General features: G+C 53.6%; 1 protein-coding gene across 1 annotated transcript in view; it reads left to right on the plus strand.

Moving 5' to 3' along the window:
- Nucleotides 1–10,797, plus strand: part of PTK7 (protein tyrosine kinase 7 (inactive)) — a gene marked incomplete at both ends in the record, with an annotated part of 39,496 nt that extends 28,699 nt beyond the window's left edge. Inside the window, 16 exon segments of the mRNA XM_081998620.1 lie at nucleotides 45–192; nucleotides 1,209–1,339; nucleotides 1,609–1,875; nucleotides 2,102–2,235; nucleotides 2,642–2,777; nucleotides 2,910–3,029; nucleotides 3,194–3,343; nucleotides 3,621–3,771; nucleotides 4,116–4,243; nucleotides 4,529–4,732; nucleotides 8,706–8,861; nucleotides 9,045–9,277; nucleotides 9,856–9,936; nucleotides 10,017–10,168; nucleotides 10,246–10,424; nucleotides 10,637–10,797. Coding sequence (XP_081854746.1) covers nucleotides 45–192; nucleotides 1,209–1,339; nucleotides 1,609–1,875; nucleotides 2,102–2,235; nucleotides 2,642–2,777; nucleotides 2,910–3,029; nucleotides 3,194–3,343; nucleotides 3,621–3,771; nucleotides 4,116–4,243; nucleotides 4,529–4,732; nucleotides 8,706–8,861; nucleotides 9,045–9,277; nucleotides 9,856–9,936; nucleotides 10,017–10,168; nucleotides 10,246–10,424; nucleotides 10,637–10,797 — 2,531 coding nt within the window.
- Nucleotides 10,798–16,199: the final 5,402 nt, after the last annotated feature.

Raw genomic sequence — 16,199 nt, forward strand, 5'->3', positions numbered from 1 at the left:
GGTGCTCTGCTCTTCTCAGCCTCCTGTGGTCTCTGCCATTGCAGATGAGAGCTTTCCTCAGGCGGTGATCATCCCGCAGGACCTCATCGTGACCAAGAACGAAGAGGCCATGTTTGACTGCCAGTTTGCAGCCGTGCCCCCTCCCACGCAGGAGTGGCTCTTTGAAGACAGCCCCATCAACAACAGATCCAAGTAATACATACCCCGGTGATGTGGGCAGGGCCGGGAGGAGAGGGGGCACCGTGTTCCAGAAGCAGCAGAGAGAGGCCAAACCCTGGCCATGCCTGAGGGCAAGCATTCAACATCAGGCTGGCCTTTGCGACTAATTTCTCAACTTGGCTGGCTTGGCTTTAGCAGGGCCTTGGCACTTGTGCATGGCCTTCGTCTGCATACGACTCAGCAAGCAGTTTGTCCTCAAATGAATCTGTGGGGCAGTCAGTCCTAGATGCCCACGCATGATGATCCCCAGAATTGGAGATGTCTCCCAGCCCCTGGTGTCCATGTGTGGCAATTTCAGGGAACCAGGGAGGGCTCAAGCCCCAGACGCTGACTTAGGACAATTGCCAGAGTCAGGGACATGTCCCAGTACCAGATGCCCACAGGTGGTGATTCCCAGACTCGGGGACACCTCCAAGGTGCCAACATCTGCACAGCAATCACTGGGCCCATGGCTGTCTTGCACCTCCAAGTACCAGTGCATGGTTATCCCTAGAGCCAGGAATGTTTCTGAGCCCCAGACACCTATGCATGGTGCAGTCCGCAGGGCTGGGGACATCTGTCAGTCCAGGATCCCTGGATGGTGAACCTGGAGGCTGCGGTATCTCTCAGCCAGATTGTGCAAGGCAAGTGGTGCTGTCTGGGTGCCAGATGCCCAGTGGCCTGGCAGCTCCCTGGCGCCACCTTGTGCCCCCTACCCCTTTCCTGGCTTGTGCCAGCTTTCAGAGCTGGCCCAGTTTGATAACGCATCTTTTGGTGGGAGCCAGCTCTTCTCCAAGAAGGAGACTTCTTTTAGCTCACTTCATCCATCAAGCATGTGTCCCACCATCTCCTTGTTTATGTGTGCTGCTCCCCCCACACTGGGAAGCTTTGACTCTGCACAAAGTCTCGCTTTTGGTTCCATGGGCTCATGTAGGACATCACGGGGCTGTGGCTCTGGCCCATGTCCTGCAGAGATGCCCACTGAGACCTGCCTCTCCCCACGTGCCCAGGACCACTGTGTTTGCCAATGGCTCCCTGCTGATCACCCAGGTGAGGGCTCGCAGCACCGGTGTCTATAAGTGCATTGGCCGTGGGCAGAGGGGGAAAGCTCTTGTGCTGAAGGCGACTCTGCGGCTAGCAGGTGAGGTCCTGGGGCTGGTGGCAGGGTGGGCAGTGGGTCCCAGAGTTTCAGTGTCACTCTGGAGCTATGTGACAATATAGCGATGGGTCAGTACATGGAGAACTGTTTGGTTTATCTGTGAAATGGCTCATCCTTGCTGCCTGGATGAGGGGAGCAAACATAGCTTGTACGCTCTCCCTTGACTGGCTCCTACCATGGGGATGATGATGCTGGTGGGTCAGCTACATGTTCCTGCCCTGTTTGAGCCTGCTGTCTATTGCTCTTCTTAGAGATCGAAGAAATGGCACCCTTCTCCCCGAAGGTGTTGACTGCAAACCAGGGGCACCGCGTGGCCTGCAGTGCCCCACGAGGCATACCCACGCCCCAAGTCTGGTGGGAGAGGAACCAGGAACGAGTTCCCACAGCTGGCAGGGTACACCAAGAAGCAGAGCAGCTCGTCTTCACCAGTATCACCGAGACAGACGCGGGCACCTACACGTGCCATGCTGCTAACAAGGCTGGAGAGAAGAAACAGGAGCTGAGCATCACTGTGGCTAGTAGGCAGATTTCTGAGAAGGACTGGGAGCAGAGAATGGGGCTGGGTAGGGGGTTAGAGTGAGCTGGGGTGGGATGGTGCATCACCTCACTCATGCAGAGAGGCACATCTCTCATGGCTGGGCTGCAGGGCCCCATGGCTGGCTGCACGCTGCCTGTCTGGTCTGTGCTGGTGCTGGCCAAAGGGGTGGTGAGAGGCCCTGCATAACCCCTTGCCTCTGTGCCCAGCGGTACCCAAGTGGGTGGAGATGCCCAAGGACAGCCAGCTGGAGGAGAGCAAGCCGGGATACCTGCACTGCCTCAGCAAGGCCTCCCTGAAACCCACTGTCACCTGGTACCGCAATGGCGTCTCCATCTCTGAGGTGAGGCGATGGGGTAAGCCCCTGCTGGTCATGGGCACTTCTGCTGGGTACCTGCTCAGCTCCTTCCTCTGCTGCTACTGTTTCTGGCCTTGCTCCTAGGCCCAGCATCCCCGTCACCTCTACTGTGGCCATGTTCCTGGCACCATTTCCATCCTACTGGTGTATGGGTGCACAGCTGGCTGGCTGTAGCCTCTTGGCTGGCTGTGTTTCTCGGGCAGTGACAAGGGAGATGTCCCTCAGAGAGATGTCACTGCAGCTTGTTTCAGTTCTCCATGTGGGCCTCAAGCAGGGCTCTGTTTATCTGAGGCATGGTGTGGGTGCATGGAGCATCAGGAGTGCCACAAGCAAGGTCTGATCCTAGGGATGGTGACAATGTCTGTCTGCCCTCCTCCCTCCCTCTGGGCAGGACTCACGATTTGAGATCTCTGAGAATGGGACACTGCGCATCAACAACGTGGAGGTATATGATGGGACTATGTACAAATGTGTGAGCAGCACACCAGCAGGCAGCATCGAGGGATACGCACGGGTGCACGTGCTAGGTATGTTGACGGCAAGCACTCCACATCCTCCTCTTGTGGGGAGCCCTTACCTGGCAGGGTGCAGGCGTGCTACCCCCAGCTCCAGGGCCTCCTGTGTCTGGGGGCATCTAACAGCACATCTGTCTCCTGCAGAGAAGCTGAAGTTCACCCCGCCGCCCCAGCCACTGCAGTGCATGGAGTTTGATAAGGAGGTTACAGTGTCCTGCTCGGCCACTGGCCGGGAAAAACCCACTATCCAGTGGACTAAAACAGGTAAAGGTCCTGTGATATGTCTCTTTCTGACCTGGAGCGCAGGATCTCTGTGTTGCCCCACCTGCAGCGTGGGCAAAGCAGCAGTCCTGTGGCTGCCTGGGAAGCCAACACGCGTCACACTGCTTCATGCATGACTGCTGCATGCCTCTTCTTGCGTCCTGCAGATGGGAGCAGCTTGCCATCCCATGTCAGCCACAATGCCGGCATCTTATCCTTCCACAAGGTGAGCAGGAGTGACTCGGGGAACTACACATGCATCGCCTCCAACAGCCCGCAGGGCGAGATCCGTGCCACTGTGCAGCTCGTGGTAGCAGGTGAGGGCTCTATGGCAGGCAGGTAGGTTTCCTGCTGTGCTGGCCTTGCAGTAGGTTTGCCTGGGTGGCACCCAAATGGCATGCTCCTGCAGAGAGAGAAATGTCTGGTCTGACCCCATGCTCTGCCCCTTGGCACTTGAGTGTCTGGTTTGTCAGTGCTTTGCATACAGCCCAAGAGGCCATGTGCTACCGTGCCAGTGCTGGCCCTGCTCCCTTGTGAAAACTCAGCACCGTTCCCAGGAGCTGAAAGCTTTAGTGTCGGCCTCTCTGCCTTCAGTTTACGTCACCTTCAAGCTAGAGCCAGAGCCCATGACGGTGTACCAGGGGCACACAGCCATGTTCCAGTGCCAGGCAGAGGGGGACCCTGTGCCACACATCCAGTGGAAAGGGAAGGACAAGATTTTGGATCCCGGCAAGCTCCTGCCCAGGTACACAGCCTCTATTCCAAACTGAAATGTGGCATAGCATGGTGCTCCCCATGCCTGACCAGCATGCGGGTGCCGATGGTGCGGTCTTAGATTCCTAGCTTGAGGGGGCACAGAGTTAGTTGTCTCCATGTCCCAGGGCCTGGACTCTCCTGGCCCCAGGGTTACCCTTTCTGCTAAGCTGCAGTTGAGCTGCAACATTTTGTTCTTGAGCATTGCACAGCCTGAGATTCAAGATGATTGCACTGGGGACATGGGGCTGAGGCATGCTGCAGAGATGGGGCTGCAGGTGCCCCAAGCCTGCCTCTGCCCTCTGGTGCTTGCAAAGGGCTCTGTGTGGTTGGCAGGATTCAGATCATGCCCAATGGCTCCCTGGTGATTTACGATGTCACCACCGAGGACTCTGGAAAATACACCTGTATTGCCGGCAACAGCTGCAACATCAAGCACCGCGAGGCCTTCCTATACGTCGTAGGTAAGGGAAGTGCCCAGCGTTGGGACCTAGTCTCCTGGCGTTCTCGGCAGCTCTAGGCCTTGCTTCTGGCCCCACTGGTGGGTGCCTGCTAGGGGTTCATGGCATCATCCCTATTGGGATGCAGCACAGTGTGCTCTGGGCTGTGCCCAGTGTTCTGTGGCTGGATGAGGAGGTGGCCACAGCAACCGGGGCAGGGACGCTTTTCTCACTCCTCTAGCACATTCCTCAGCAGGATTTGGGAAATCCTTCCACACCCTCATGAGTCTGATGTTCTCTGCCCCACAGATAAGCCAGCAGCAGAAGAGGATGAGGGACCTGGCAGCCACACACCCTACAAGATGATCCAGACCATTGGGCTTTCGGTGGGGGCGGCTGTTGCCTACATTATTATCGTGCTGGGGCTGATGTTCTACTGTAAGAAGCGGAGAAAAGCCAAGAGGCTGAAGAAGCATCCAGAGGGCGAGGAGCCTGAAATGGAGTGTCTGAATGGTGAGGCTGGCACCCCTGGGGGTGGGGCCTTCGCTGTTGTCCCCTTAGCCCTGGGCTGGAGGGGCTGAGGGACAGGGAGCTCCCAGGGAACAGGGGACTCCTTACCCTTGGAGTCTCTTGCTCTCGGTTTTGGCTATGGCTGGTGGCAGAGACGGGCTGCTATGTGATAAATAGGCAAGTTAGCGTGAAACCTGCATCCCAGCCCCATGTCGTGGCCATCTCTGTCTGATGATTTATATGTCACTCCTGCTTTCCTATATATGGCATCACGTACACCTTTTGCCAAAGGGAGGGGAATATCCCTGTTGCAATGTAATGAAATAGTACTCTGCTGGCCTGTTCAAATCACAGTTCAGCAGCTCCTGGTGCTGGAGGGAAGACTTTTCACTGAACAGCCCTGAACTCTGCTGTGAACTCACCCTGTTATCTCTGAAACCCATATAAGCTTTGAGCATCTACAGCATCTTCCAACAAGGACTTCTGGAACATAACAGGTTATCTAAAAACTATCTCTCTGCTTTTCAAGCTACCAGCTCTGCACTGGAACACAGCTCTTCTGTATATCTGATCATTACTGCGAGTGCCTTTTCTGGTTGCACTATTGCCTTTTTGAAATGGGGAGCCCCAGACAGGACTGGGTGCATCCAGCTTCACAGAGTGACACATCTGTGCTGTGTCCTGTTCCCAGCTGTGCCTCTGGCTCCAGTTCCCCGTCCACAGAGCTTGCTTTGGAGAGACACCAGGCAGCTCAGGGCTGAGCCCACCACTGTGGATGGGACGTCAGGGTTGCTCTCCCCAGGCCTCATGTTGTATCTCTAGCTGCCCTTGCTAGTGCTCAGTGTCCGTCTGCAGCTGGCAACAGCTGGCCTGTACCTTTGCCACTAGCTAAGTTGGTGGCTTTGGCAAACAGCTGCCAGTGGCAACCCTTCCATTTTGGCAGCATGTTTTACTACACTGGTTCCTGCCTTCTGTGTGTCCACTGGAGGATGTTTCCTCTTGTCCTGTAGCAACTGAGCTGCTTCTCTTTCCATGAGACCCTGCAGACAGACTAAACTGAGTCCCCATTGTGCATGAGCTACATGACTCCTTCAGTTGAACTCTGGAGCATCATTTTAATTTCCAAAAGCTGTTTCAGCTCTTTCTCCTGACATCAAGATTGTCCTTGCATCACTGATACCAGTGAGGGCTTCTAAGTGATGGGGTGCAGTTGAGCTTGCTGCCCTTATAATTCCCTGGATCTCTCCCCACACCACTGTAAATGCAGACATCGTGCTTCCCCCTCCCAGTTCTCCAACACACAGCCATGTCCTGATCATGTGGGCATTGCTGTGAGGTCCTGGCAAAACATCACTGCTGGGTTTGTCTTCTGTTTTTCTTGTATTGTTACTTTGAACAGAGCCAAACCTCCAGAAGAGAAGTCTGGCTGTGGTGAACCTCCTGGGAGCAAGGATACAGGAGCATCTCTGCAGCTTTGTGCTCTGCTGCTGTCACCACTGTGAGCTCTTCTATGCACAAGTCACAGGTAGCTCACCTGTGCCAACAGCCTCTGACCAATCCTCTTCCTGGGAAAGGATTTGTTTTAATCTTTTTTGAGGTGGTCTCAGATTTTTATTTTGGCCTATCTTTATTATATTTTTCTTTTTTATTCTGCCAGAGTTTGCCTCTTCTTATCCCCTTCATTTGGAACCAGTTTAGCTGTCAGAGAGATGCATCCTCACTGCTACAAGCAGACCCAGCTGCCCAGATGTCTGCACTCCTTTTTAATACTTCCATAGCCTCTCTGGAGAAGTGGTTTGTGTTTGCTGTCAGCTCCAGTGGAGTCACCCCCTTCACCATGGTCTTCAAAGATTTGGCTCTTTTCCTCCTTTTGATGTGGTCCCTCTTTAGCTGGGTGACCTGAAGTATGTCAGCACCTTCCTGATGACAAGTACTCCTTTGGCTGGCCACCAGCTGACTTTTCCAGTGCCCTCAGGATCCAGACAGATTTGACCTTCCTATGGATTTGCAGTGGATCCTTCCTATGGATTTTCTATGGATAAATGCACTCCTAAGAAGTCAGCGTTCCAAGGTCATGTCTTTGGTGTGCCACATCCTCTGTAACAAGGGTGCTTGCTGTCAGTGTCCCTCTGTCTGACTGCTGCTTTTTTTGGGTCAACACAGGCATAGCATTTGGGGAGGTTAACAGCTGTGGGGACTGACGGGAGCATTTGATTTTTGTGTTGGCATGTGCTGATTTCTCCAGGACAGCATGGCTGTGTCTCTTTCTCCAGGAGATGCTCAGGTGTTGCAGGCAGTTGGGCAAAGCAGGCAGCAACCTCTGCCCTTGGTTCCCCTCTGGACTGCTGTATACATAAATCAAACTTCCGCTTCATTTTTGTGGTCCCTTTATCGATTGTCTTGTCAAAGCTCTGTGAAACATGGGGATGTCTGTTCTCAAAAGTGTCTGTCATTGATGCCCGCTGGTGCTGTCTCTCAGTGGCAGTGTATTCACTCTGCAGCCTTTTGTACTTTCTTGGCATAGTTGCAGCATTTGTCTGGTATTGTCTGGTATTATCCTCTTGGCTTCAAGCTTGTAGTCTTGAGACACTTATCAGTCATGAGTGCAGACAGCACAGGGTTAAACAGTCTTGCTAATAGTTAGCATAAAAACAGGGACAGTGTAAGTAGCATCAAGCTTTGATTTATTGGGTAGATAGTGTTTTTTTGCTATGGTCTTCTGCAAATGTTACTCCAGCATGTGAGAGAGGACAGCTGTCAGTAGCCATGGCTCTTAAGTTAACGTATTTCAGGTCTTCACAGCTCCAAGCCTACCTGTGACAAAGCCACGGTCCCTGTCATCGTGGACAGACGTGCTCAGGATGTGCTGGTGGGCTGGTACCTCTCTTGTACGCATGCATTGTAAGCATGCATGTACACACCCTGCTGTACAATTTCCCTTGATGGAAACTGTGGACAGTGGGGATTCCTGTTGGAGTTACCTTATGTTGGGTCAAGTCTTAATTTTGTGATTAAATCCTTTTGCACAGCCAGGTGTTTCCTTAATGCTTGCTTCTAGTCTAGCTGAAATGGAGTGTGCACAGTAATGCAGGGTGATGCTGCACATGTGTCAGCCACCTTAGCTTGGTGCTGTGCCCCGCTTTACATTCAAACTCATGCCTTCATTGTATGGAGAGTACTGCTTCCTAGTACCAAGTCTGATCCAAGCAGTAGATGCACTCAAAATCAAGGTTTGCTATCTATATAGTTATCTATACAATCTTTCCCCTACAAGCTGCCTGTAAAATGCAGGGTGCTCCACTTTCTTAAGGCAGTAACGTTTTGTCCTTTTCACTGGCTTCTGTTTGTACCAGGGACATTTCCAGTAGAGTTCCTGAGCAGAAAGCTTTCTGGGGTTGATTGCACCCAGCACTGCTTTAACCCAGGCAGTAAAGGAAACTCCAGGCTGATCTGGTCTGACAGGTTCAAGATTACCAAGGACATGAGCATTGCTGGCGTGCTTGGAAGTGAGCAGGAGCTGGGCGGTCAGGCTGCAGCAGCTGATGTCAGATAGACTTGAGAAGTCTCTTGGGCATGAAGAGACTGTGGCTATAGTGAGCCTAGGTCCTCTCTGCTTTATCTCTGCCTCACACATCCAGTCTCCTGCTGCTGTTCTGCAGAGTTTTGTCAATGGTAGTTGAGATGTACCCACTGCTTTGGGATGACTGAGTGGCGTGGGATGGACAAGGCCAGATGAGGCTGGTTGGCTCTGGGACCAGAGCCATTGCTCAGCATCTGATTTCAAGGGTGGCTGTATGGCTGCCAGAGATGGGGCCGGATGTGAGCCCGGAGGGAACAACTGTGTGGAGACCACTCTCTTGCCTGGGGCTAGACATCAAGTTGGGGTGCTTGGAGTGTCAGCCCCAGAAGGGGCTGATTCCCAGCATGACATTCTCTGCACAGCATGGCAGGATGCTGAAGCCATTTGTGCTTGCAGGTGGTGCTTTGCTGCAGAATGGGCAGATGACAGCAGAGATCCAGGAAGAAGTGGCCTTGACCAACCTGGGGAGCAGCTCTGGGGCCAGCAAAAGGCACAGCGCTGCCGACAAGATGCACTTTCCGCGTTCCAACCTGCAGACAATCACAACCCTGGGTATGCTCGGCCACCCTGGCCCTGACCCCACTGCAGCAGGAAACCTGTAGCTGAAACTCCATCATGTCCTAGCCAGAAAACTGGATGTGCTGGGATACAGAGGGCCCTGCAGCCACTGGGCTGTCAAATACACATGCTCTCCTAATGTATGCTGTCTTCCCATGCACTGCTTTACACTTCCAGGCAGGGGAGAGTTTGGTGAAGTGTTCCTGGCCAAGGCAAAAGGTGCAGACGATGGCGAGGGTGAAGCACTGGTCCTGGTGAAGAGCCTGCAGACGAGGGATGAGCAGCTGCAGCTGGACTTCCGGCGAGAGGCAGAGATGTTTGGCAAGCTGAACCACTCCAATGTGGTGCGACTACTGGGGCTGTGCCGTGAGGCAGAGCCGCACTACATGGTCCTGGAGTATGGGGACTTGGTAAGGTCCCTGCCAGCAGTGCCTGCAGTGAGGAGGAGGAGGGGTGGACAATGGGCATGGAGCCTGTGAGTGTGACACGGTCCAGGCTTGCAGCCCAGGGCAAGCAAGGTGTTGGGAGACCAGGCTGAGCTTACTGCTGTTCCCAACATGTGGAGGAGTCTCAAGGGGAATGGGGGTCTCCTGCAAGACCTGGGGGTGACTTTGTCCTCTTGATTTCTGGTTTATGTCCAGGATTCAGCCGGATAGGTTAAGTTGTGGGACTCCATGCTGCAGAATGGCTGCAAATGCTAACGGCTACTATGAGGAGCCTGGAGTTCATGGGAAAGAAAACAATTTGGGGCATGAAAAACTTCCTGGAATTATCAGGCCTGCTTGCCTTGATCTTAGCCAGTTGAGGCCCAGAAGTGAGATACTGGCTTGCCCTACAGGGCAGGGACCCAGAGGACAGCAAGGACTGTGGCCAAGGAGATGAGGATCTGTGGTGCTCCCAGTGGGCCTACCACAGTTAGGCACTGCAGGGACCAATGTGTTTGGCAGTATGGAGACATGCTGCCTCTGAGTTGCTGTCTGTCTCCCAGGGGGACCTGAAGCAGTTCCTGAGGATCTCCAAGAGCAAAGATGAGTCTCTGAAGCCACAGCCCCTCACTACCAAACATAAGGTGATAGTGCAGCTTCGGAAGTGCTGTGGGACTGGGGACCCTGCAGAAGGCAGCCAGTACTAACATCTCTCTGGGGTCAGGTATCTCTCTGCACACAGGTGGCACTGGGCATGGAGCATCTCTCCAATGGCAGGTTTGTACATCGGGACTTGGCAGCCAGGAACTGCCTGGTCAGTGCCCAGCGGCAGGTCAAGGTCTCATCCCTGAGTCTCAGCAAGGATGTGTACAACAGGTCAGCTGGGAGCCTGGCAGGGGAATGGGAGGGCATGGGATGGCACCAGTCTCATTGCCTGCCTGTCCTGCCTGCAGTGAGTACTACCACTTCCGCCAGGCCTGGATCCCTCTACGCTGGATGCCACCTGAAGCTGTGCTGGAAGACGAGTTCTCGACTAAGTCAGATGTGTGGTCCTTTGGGGTGCTCATGTGGGAGGTCTTCACGCATGGGGAGATGCCCTACACCCCACTGGCAGATGATGAGGTCCTAGCAGGTATGTGGAGTGAGTACCTTGTGCCATGCCTGGCATTGTAGCTTCCTTTTCTTGTGGCCAGCTGGGCTGTGTGACATCCCCCCTCTTGCCATGGTGTTGGTCTGGCTGGGGAGGCTGTTCCAGCCTGCATGGCGGGATGCTGCCCTCCTTGTACTCTGTGGAGAGGATCACACCTCTTCCCAACAGCCCTTTGGACTTTGCTTTCATGCCAGGTCTGCAGTCAGGAAAGATGAAGCTCCCGCACCCTGAGGGCTGCCCTTCCCGCCTTGCCAAGCTGATGCAGCGCTGCTGGGCCCCCAGCCCTAAGGATCGACCCTCCTTCAGCGAGCTTGCCACTGCCCTCGGGGACAGCCCAACTGACAGCAAAGCCTGAGCATCCCGGCCCTTGCTGGGGAAGGATGTGGTGGGGTGGAGAGGTGTCTGTAGGTACCTGGGGAGCCCCTGGCACTCCTGCAGCCCCTTGCTGAGCCTGACCCTGATGTACCAGCGAGCAGCTCGGCACCAGCAGCTGCTGGACTGAAAGCACAAGCCAGTGTACCCCAGACCCCCCACCCCTTGACTCCACAGGTCCCAAAAGACAGCCCTTGCCTCTTGCTCTCCGCCTGCCCAGCCCATGCCCGTGGGCTGCTGGCGTGGATGGAGTGCAGCTCCCCCTCACCCAGGAAGAGCTGGGCTCCAGCACCAGACTCTATGTCCTCGCTCGCCACATGCATATCTGCTGGCCTGGCCCAGCCTTTTTCTCCGTCCGTCTGTGCTAGGCATGTCTGCCTCCCCCGCAGCCCACGGGTACAGGCCATCCAGCAGGAACACAAAGTGCCTGGCATATGAAGGAGCTCACTACCTTTCCCAACTACCCTGTGCCTTTTTTTGTATGACAACTCTGGGCAGCACCCCTTCTTTCCCTCTTCCTCTTCCAGAGCGCTGACTCCTCCCTACCATAGTATTTCTGTTACTGGAATGCAGCCTAGAGTGGGTTAGTTTGTTTGCTTGAGCGGAGGGTACCGCAGCCAAGAAGGGTTGGGTTTTGTTGGGTTTTTATGTGCTGCTCTCAATTAAAGAAGGCTTGTTTTTTTGGTCTTTTAAGACACTGCTGTCAGATGGCTGTTTGACTGTTTTCTTCCACATGATTCCTGAGAAGGGTTGGGGGCTGGTTCCTCAAGCATCTGTCTCTTCTGTTTAACCCTTTTGCCCCCTTCCCAGCTGGATCTGAGATGCTGTTCCCAGCCTGTCATACCCTGAGGGAGCACTTTGCCTCAGAGCTTATTGTCTCTCTGGGCAGTCATGGGTTGCTCTGCAAGAGGGACATGTGTCTCAGGAGAATATGTTCCTCTCGGACTCCCTGCAAGCAAGCACATTGACAGCCCTCCCCCCCGTTAGTTCAAGTAGCCAAGCATTCGTAGCAACTCTTTTCTTCTGTAATTGGGTTTGTGCACCCATCCCTGTGACCTGGGGCAGCTTTGCAAGCAGCACTGGGTTGTGTTTTCACACAGGAGATTGCAACTGCTGCTGCTTGCAGGACTGAGGAGCTAGCAGGGCCATGCCTGGGTTGGGGATACTGGGGGGACTCCTGCTGTCACATGGAGACTGCAGCCCTCTGCCCTGTGCCAGTGTCCCTGAGCAGTGGCAGGGTCCTGGCAGTCTCTTCTTGGGGAAGGAGGGGTGGGCAGGTTATATATGAGAAGCCCTAGTCCCCACAGCATGAACATGAGCTAAGCCAGCACAGGACAGGCTTTTTCTCTTGGAGCCAGAGCAGGACCCTGGGTTTGGCAGAGCTACAGACCAGCAGTTTCACTTGCTGCACAGCTCTGGGTTGAGGGGTTCTAGAGAACAATCTGAGCTCTTCCAGGAGGCCTAATGGGGCTGGACTTGAGGTGATGGGCACAAGCGGCATACGGGAAATTCATATTGGATATTAGGAAAAATGCTTCCCCCCCAAGGGTGGTAAAGGACTGAGACGGTCCTAGGGAAGCTGTGGGTTCTCCATTGACAGAGATACTTAACCCTGGACCAAATAAGCCCTGAACAATGTGATCTAGTTGGCTCTGCTTTAAGCAGGGATGGACCAGAAATGTCCAGGATCCCCTTGCCACCTCTGCTACCCAGAGAGGCTATGGAGGTGCTGGAGGGTGAAGAGGGCTCATTTCTTGGAATGCGCTAGCTCGCTCTGAGCTCAGATTTGGACCAGGGCTTGGGAATGGGGTGACCTGGGCCTGCCTGGGTGCAAGCAAGTTTGCTGGCTATAGAGCAGAGTTATCAGAAGTGTTTGTCCTTTTCACTTGTGATGTGTCTTGCAGCTGGGAGCTGTGGAGTCTCCCTAAGCTAAGGCCTCTTGGCAAGCTAAGATGTGGCTGTGGATGGTTGTTGGGCCCCTCTCTCCTTCCCTAGACCTGGTGCTCCTTTGCACAGTGGGCTTGGCAGCAGGTTATTGCCACCCTGAAGGCTTGCTGCCTCTATGACCCTTCTCCAAGATGGCCTGGCCACAGCCTGGAGCTGGTGGCATTGTGCACGCTGGAAGGAGCTGTTATGGGCAGAGGTCTCAGGATGTGCCTTCTCTCTCCCTTGCTCCATGTCCTTCTTGTCACTTTCTCCCAGCGTGTACACAACCCTTAGTGTGATATGCATAGTGCCATAGCACTGCTGCATGCATGTTCTCCAACTTGCAAGTGATCTCTCACATGCATTTGCTGTTGTTTGATGTCCTTTTGTTCCATCTCTCCCATCCATCCCATTCCTGTGGCCTTTCCTGCCTGCTGCCCTACGTCTCAGGCAGGACGGCTGCACATTGTTGGCTGATTCCTGCAGCCAAGTCACTAATGAACATGTCTTGTCTTGCCTGTGCATCCCTGTGGTATTCTTTACCTCTGGAGTACATCTTGTCCTAGAAATACTCCCAGCTGCTTCTGCAGCTGCTTCCTTGGGCGCTTGTGGATAGATCATACCAGAGCCTGTCTTGATCCTTCTAGCTGGACTAGCATTTTGGCATCTCATCTCGTCCCTCAGCAGGGGTTACCTACTTCATCCTGGTCATTGGTGCTCTTCCTTGGAGGCTGGCTGGGAGGTGAGGAGCAGGTAAGTGCAGTTGTACAGCATCAGCTGACAGACAGGCCAGCGAGTGACCTTGAGTCTCTGCCCCAGGTGAAGGCCACCTGCATACTGGACACAATGAATGATGGCCTTGTCCTCCCAGCTTGCTGCCCCTTGTTGGACATGACGGGCAGAATAGTAGGGTTATTGCTGTGCTTACTCAAAATGCTCCTGGGTGGGCTAGAGGTGGAGACAGGCACCATCACTTGTGGTGGCCTAGCCAAGCAGCATCTCTTGTGATGCTACGGCTAGAGAATAGAGATGACAAGAACTTCGGGAGTGACATGATTGTTCGGCCAGCTTCATGCATGCAGGTTTCTCTGTGTACTGGGAGGGAATGACATGGCTGCAGTGGGCTGGTTCTGTCAGCAGTGTCAGCATGGCATGCTCAGCTTTATCCCAACACATCCTGGGGACTCGAGTGCCTGTTTACCATGCAGTCAAGACCTGGTGAGTACAGCGAAGCACCCAAATGGAAAGGCACCAAAGCTGGGACAAACTCCAGACCCAACGGGTGCAGAAAGATGGGGGTTGGGATTGTGTATTTTTGGGAGTGATGTCATGAAAAAGTTCTGTATCCTTGGGGATGGGACGGATGTTGGCCAATGTAATTGAAAACAGTGAGCTGAGCAAATACAGTCCTAGCTAAATGCAGTGGAGGAAAGCAGGAAATCAGAGCCCCTGCAGGAGAATGAGAGGACTTGGGCAGTTAACAGAGGTGGGATCCAATTGCTTCAGCCCAAACTGAAGGAACATTTGAAAAAAGAAAAAAAAAACCACCTTGGGAAAGGAAGACCACCTGTGGTATCCAGGGCCAGAAAGAATAGCATGGCTCCATCAGTGACAAGGTCCACCTCGTGGGCCACCAGCTGTGGCCAAAATCAAACTTTTCCTGAACAGTGTAAGAGGACAGCAAGCAGGTATGCACTTTGCCAGCTAACTCCTAAAGCATCTTATGCTTCACCTTACCCCCAAACCAGGCATTTCCAGCAGTCCTTCGTATTTTTTCTTGCCGGAAAGTTATCAAAGTTCCCCTTACAACTACGCGTGCTTTGAGTACCCTGGGGCAATGAGTGCACAGATCCACGAGGCAGCTTGAAGCAGCACTTTTTGATTTGCTCTGATTTCATCTGCTGCCCTGTGGCTCTTAACGCAGCTGTGTCAGGCACTTGTTGGGGGAACTAATATGCCTTAATTGTCCTAAACAGCCTCACGTGGGACCTCCCACTCTCTTGAGTTGCATTTAAGCTCAAGCCTGGGCCTTCAGTTTTGTTTGGAGTAATCTTGTAGGTGTTCCTGTTTTGGCCTTGCCTCTACCCTGTCTTCTGGGCATACGTTGTAGCCTTATTATCCAGACCTGATTTTGGCCCTATCTCCTGACCCGGTGGATAGTGGACTTGGTTCATCACTTGATCTGTGGGTGGACCCAGTTACCAACACCTGTCTCTGCTCTGCTTAGGTACTGTTGGACTATACCTGTTAGTGAGGGCATGGGGTCACCCTTAGACGCTGGCTAGTCACCCCTCATGGAACAGCCCCACTCATGCTGTGGGGCTGCATGGAGACCAGAAGTACCCCTCTGCTGACCAAAAAAACCACATTAAGAAGGACCTTAACCTCATTTTACATGTGCAGCAGTACCTCAGATCTAGTTACTACTGCTCATAGAAGAGATCTGGCTGTTAAAAAAAAAGAGCATCTACCTGTACTCAGCAGCAGTCAAAAAAGCAGCTGAAGTATCAATGCTAAGAAAATCAGTAACAGGATGGAAGCCATTGCAACCGCAGCATTGAGTGCAGAGGGTGTTTAATAGTTCCCCAGTTGAAATACAGATGAAGAGTTGGAAAAGGATGAGAAAGGGCTTGCTGCAGTGGCCTAGAGGAGGGATGCAAAGGGGACACAGAGGGCTGGGGTGATACTGGGGGCAGCTGACAGCAGGGCCCATGCTACAGTGGGGCTGTCACAGGCAGCAGCTTGACTGGAAGGATCCTTGGGGGTAATTGGGTAAGAGGGTTTTATGCTGTGCCCACAGCTGTGTAAAAGGAGGGTTAGAAATGTGAATTTTATGACTGGGGGGTTGTAAGTGAGAACAGCCCTGAAAATGAAATGGGACTGTCAAGTGGCCAAAAACCTGGTTTAAGCTGCTTTCAGCTGACACTGGGTGCTAGTTAGGTTAGGGAGGTCCAGTGTTCCTAGAAACTTGTGTCCTGTGGGTGATGGTGGCCTGAGGGCTGGACTTGGCTCTACCATGTGTGTCTCGGTGAGAGATTAGCACCCCAGGAAGTTCAGAGGCATGCTGATGCTCTGGTCCCATGCGGAGCACAAGGGAGACAGGTGTCTCTGGAAGCATCCCCAAGATGAGGCTAGGGAAGGAAAGGATGGTAGCAGAAGGGATGAGCCAGCCCCAAATGAGTCACCTCTTGCCTGCGCAGACTCTCCTGCAGCCTGCGGACCAAAAGACTTCTACACGGCCCTGCAATCAAAAGGTCCAGGGGCAGGGGGGGGCGTATAGCACCCCCATGGGCCAGAGGAACCCCAATCATAGTACCTGCAGTGGTTGCACACTTGTGCTGAGCAGGCAGACCTGTCTGGTTCTGGCTGTCAGATCTACATACCAGTTGCTCTCAGCTGAACTGGTGCCTCCAGCTATGTAGAGGGTCTTGCTGACCCTTCCTCACCCTGGTGTGACAT

The sequence above is a fragment of the Phaethon aethereus genome (genome assembly GCF_964289735.1).
Source record: "Phaethon aethereus genome assembly, chromosome: 3".
Classification (NCBI taxonomy): Eukaryota; Metazoa; Chordata; class Aves; order Phaethontiformes; family Phaethontidae; genus Phaethon; species Phaethon aethereus.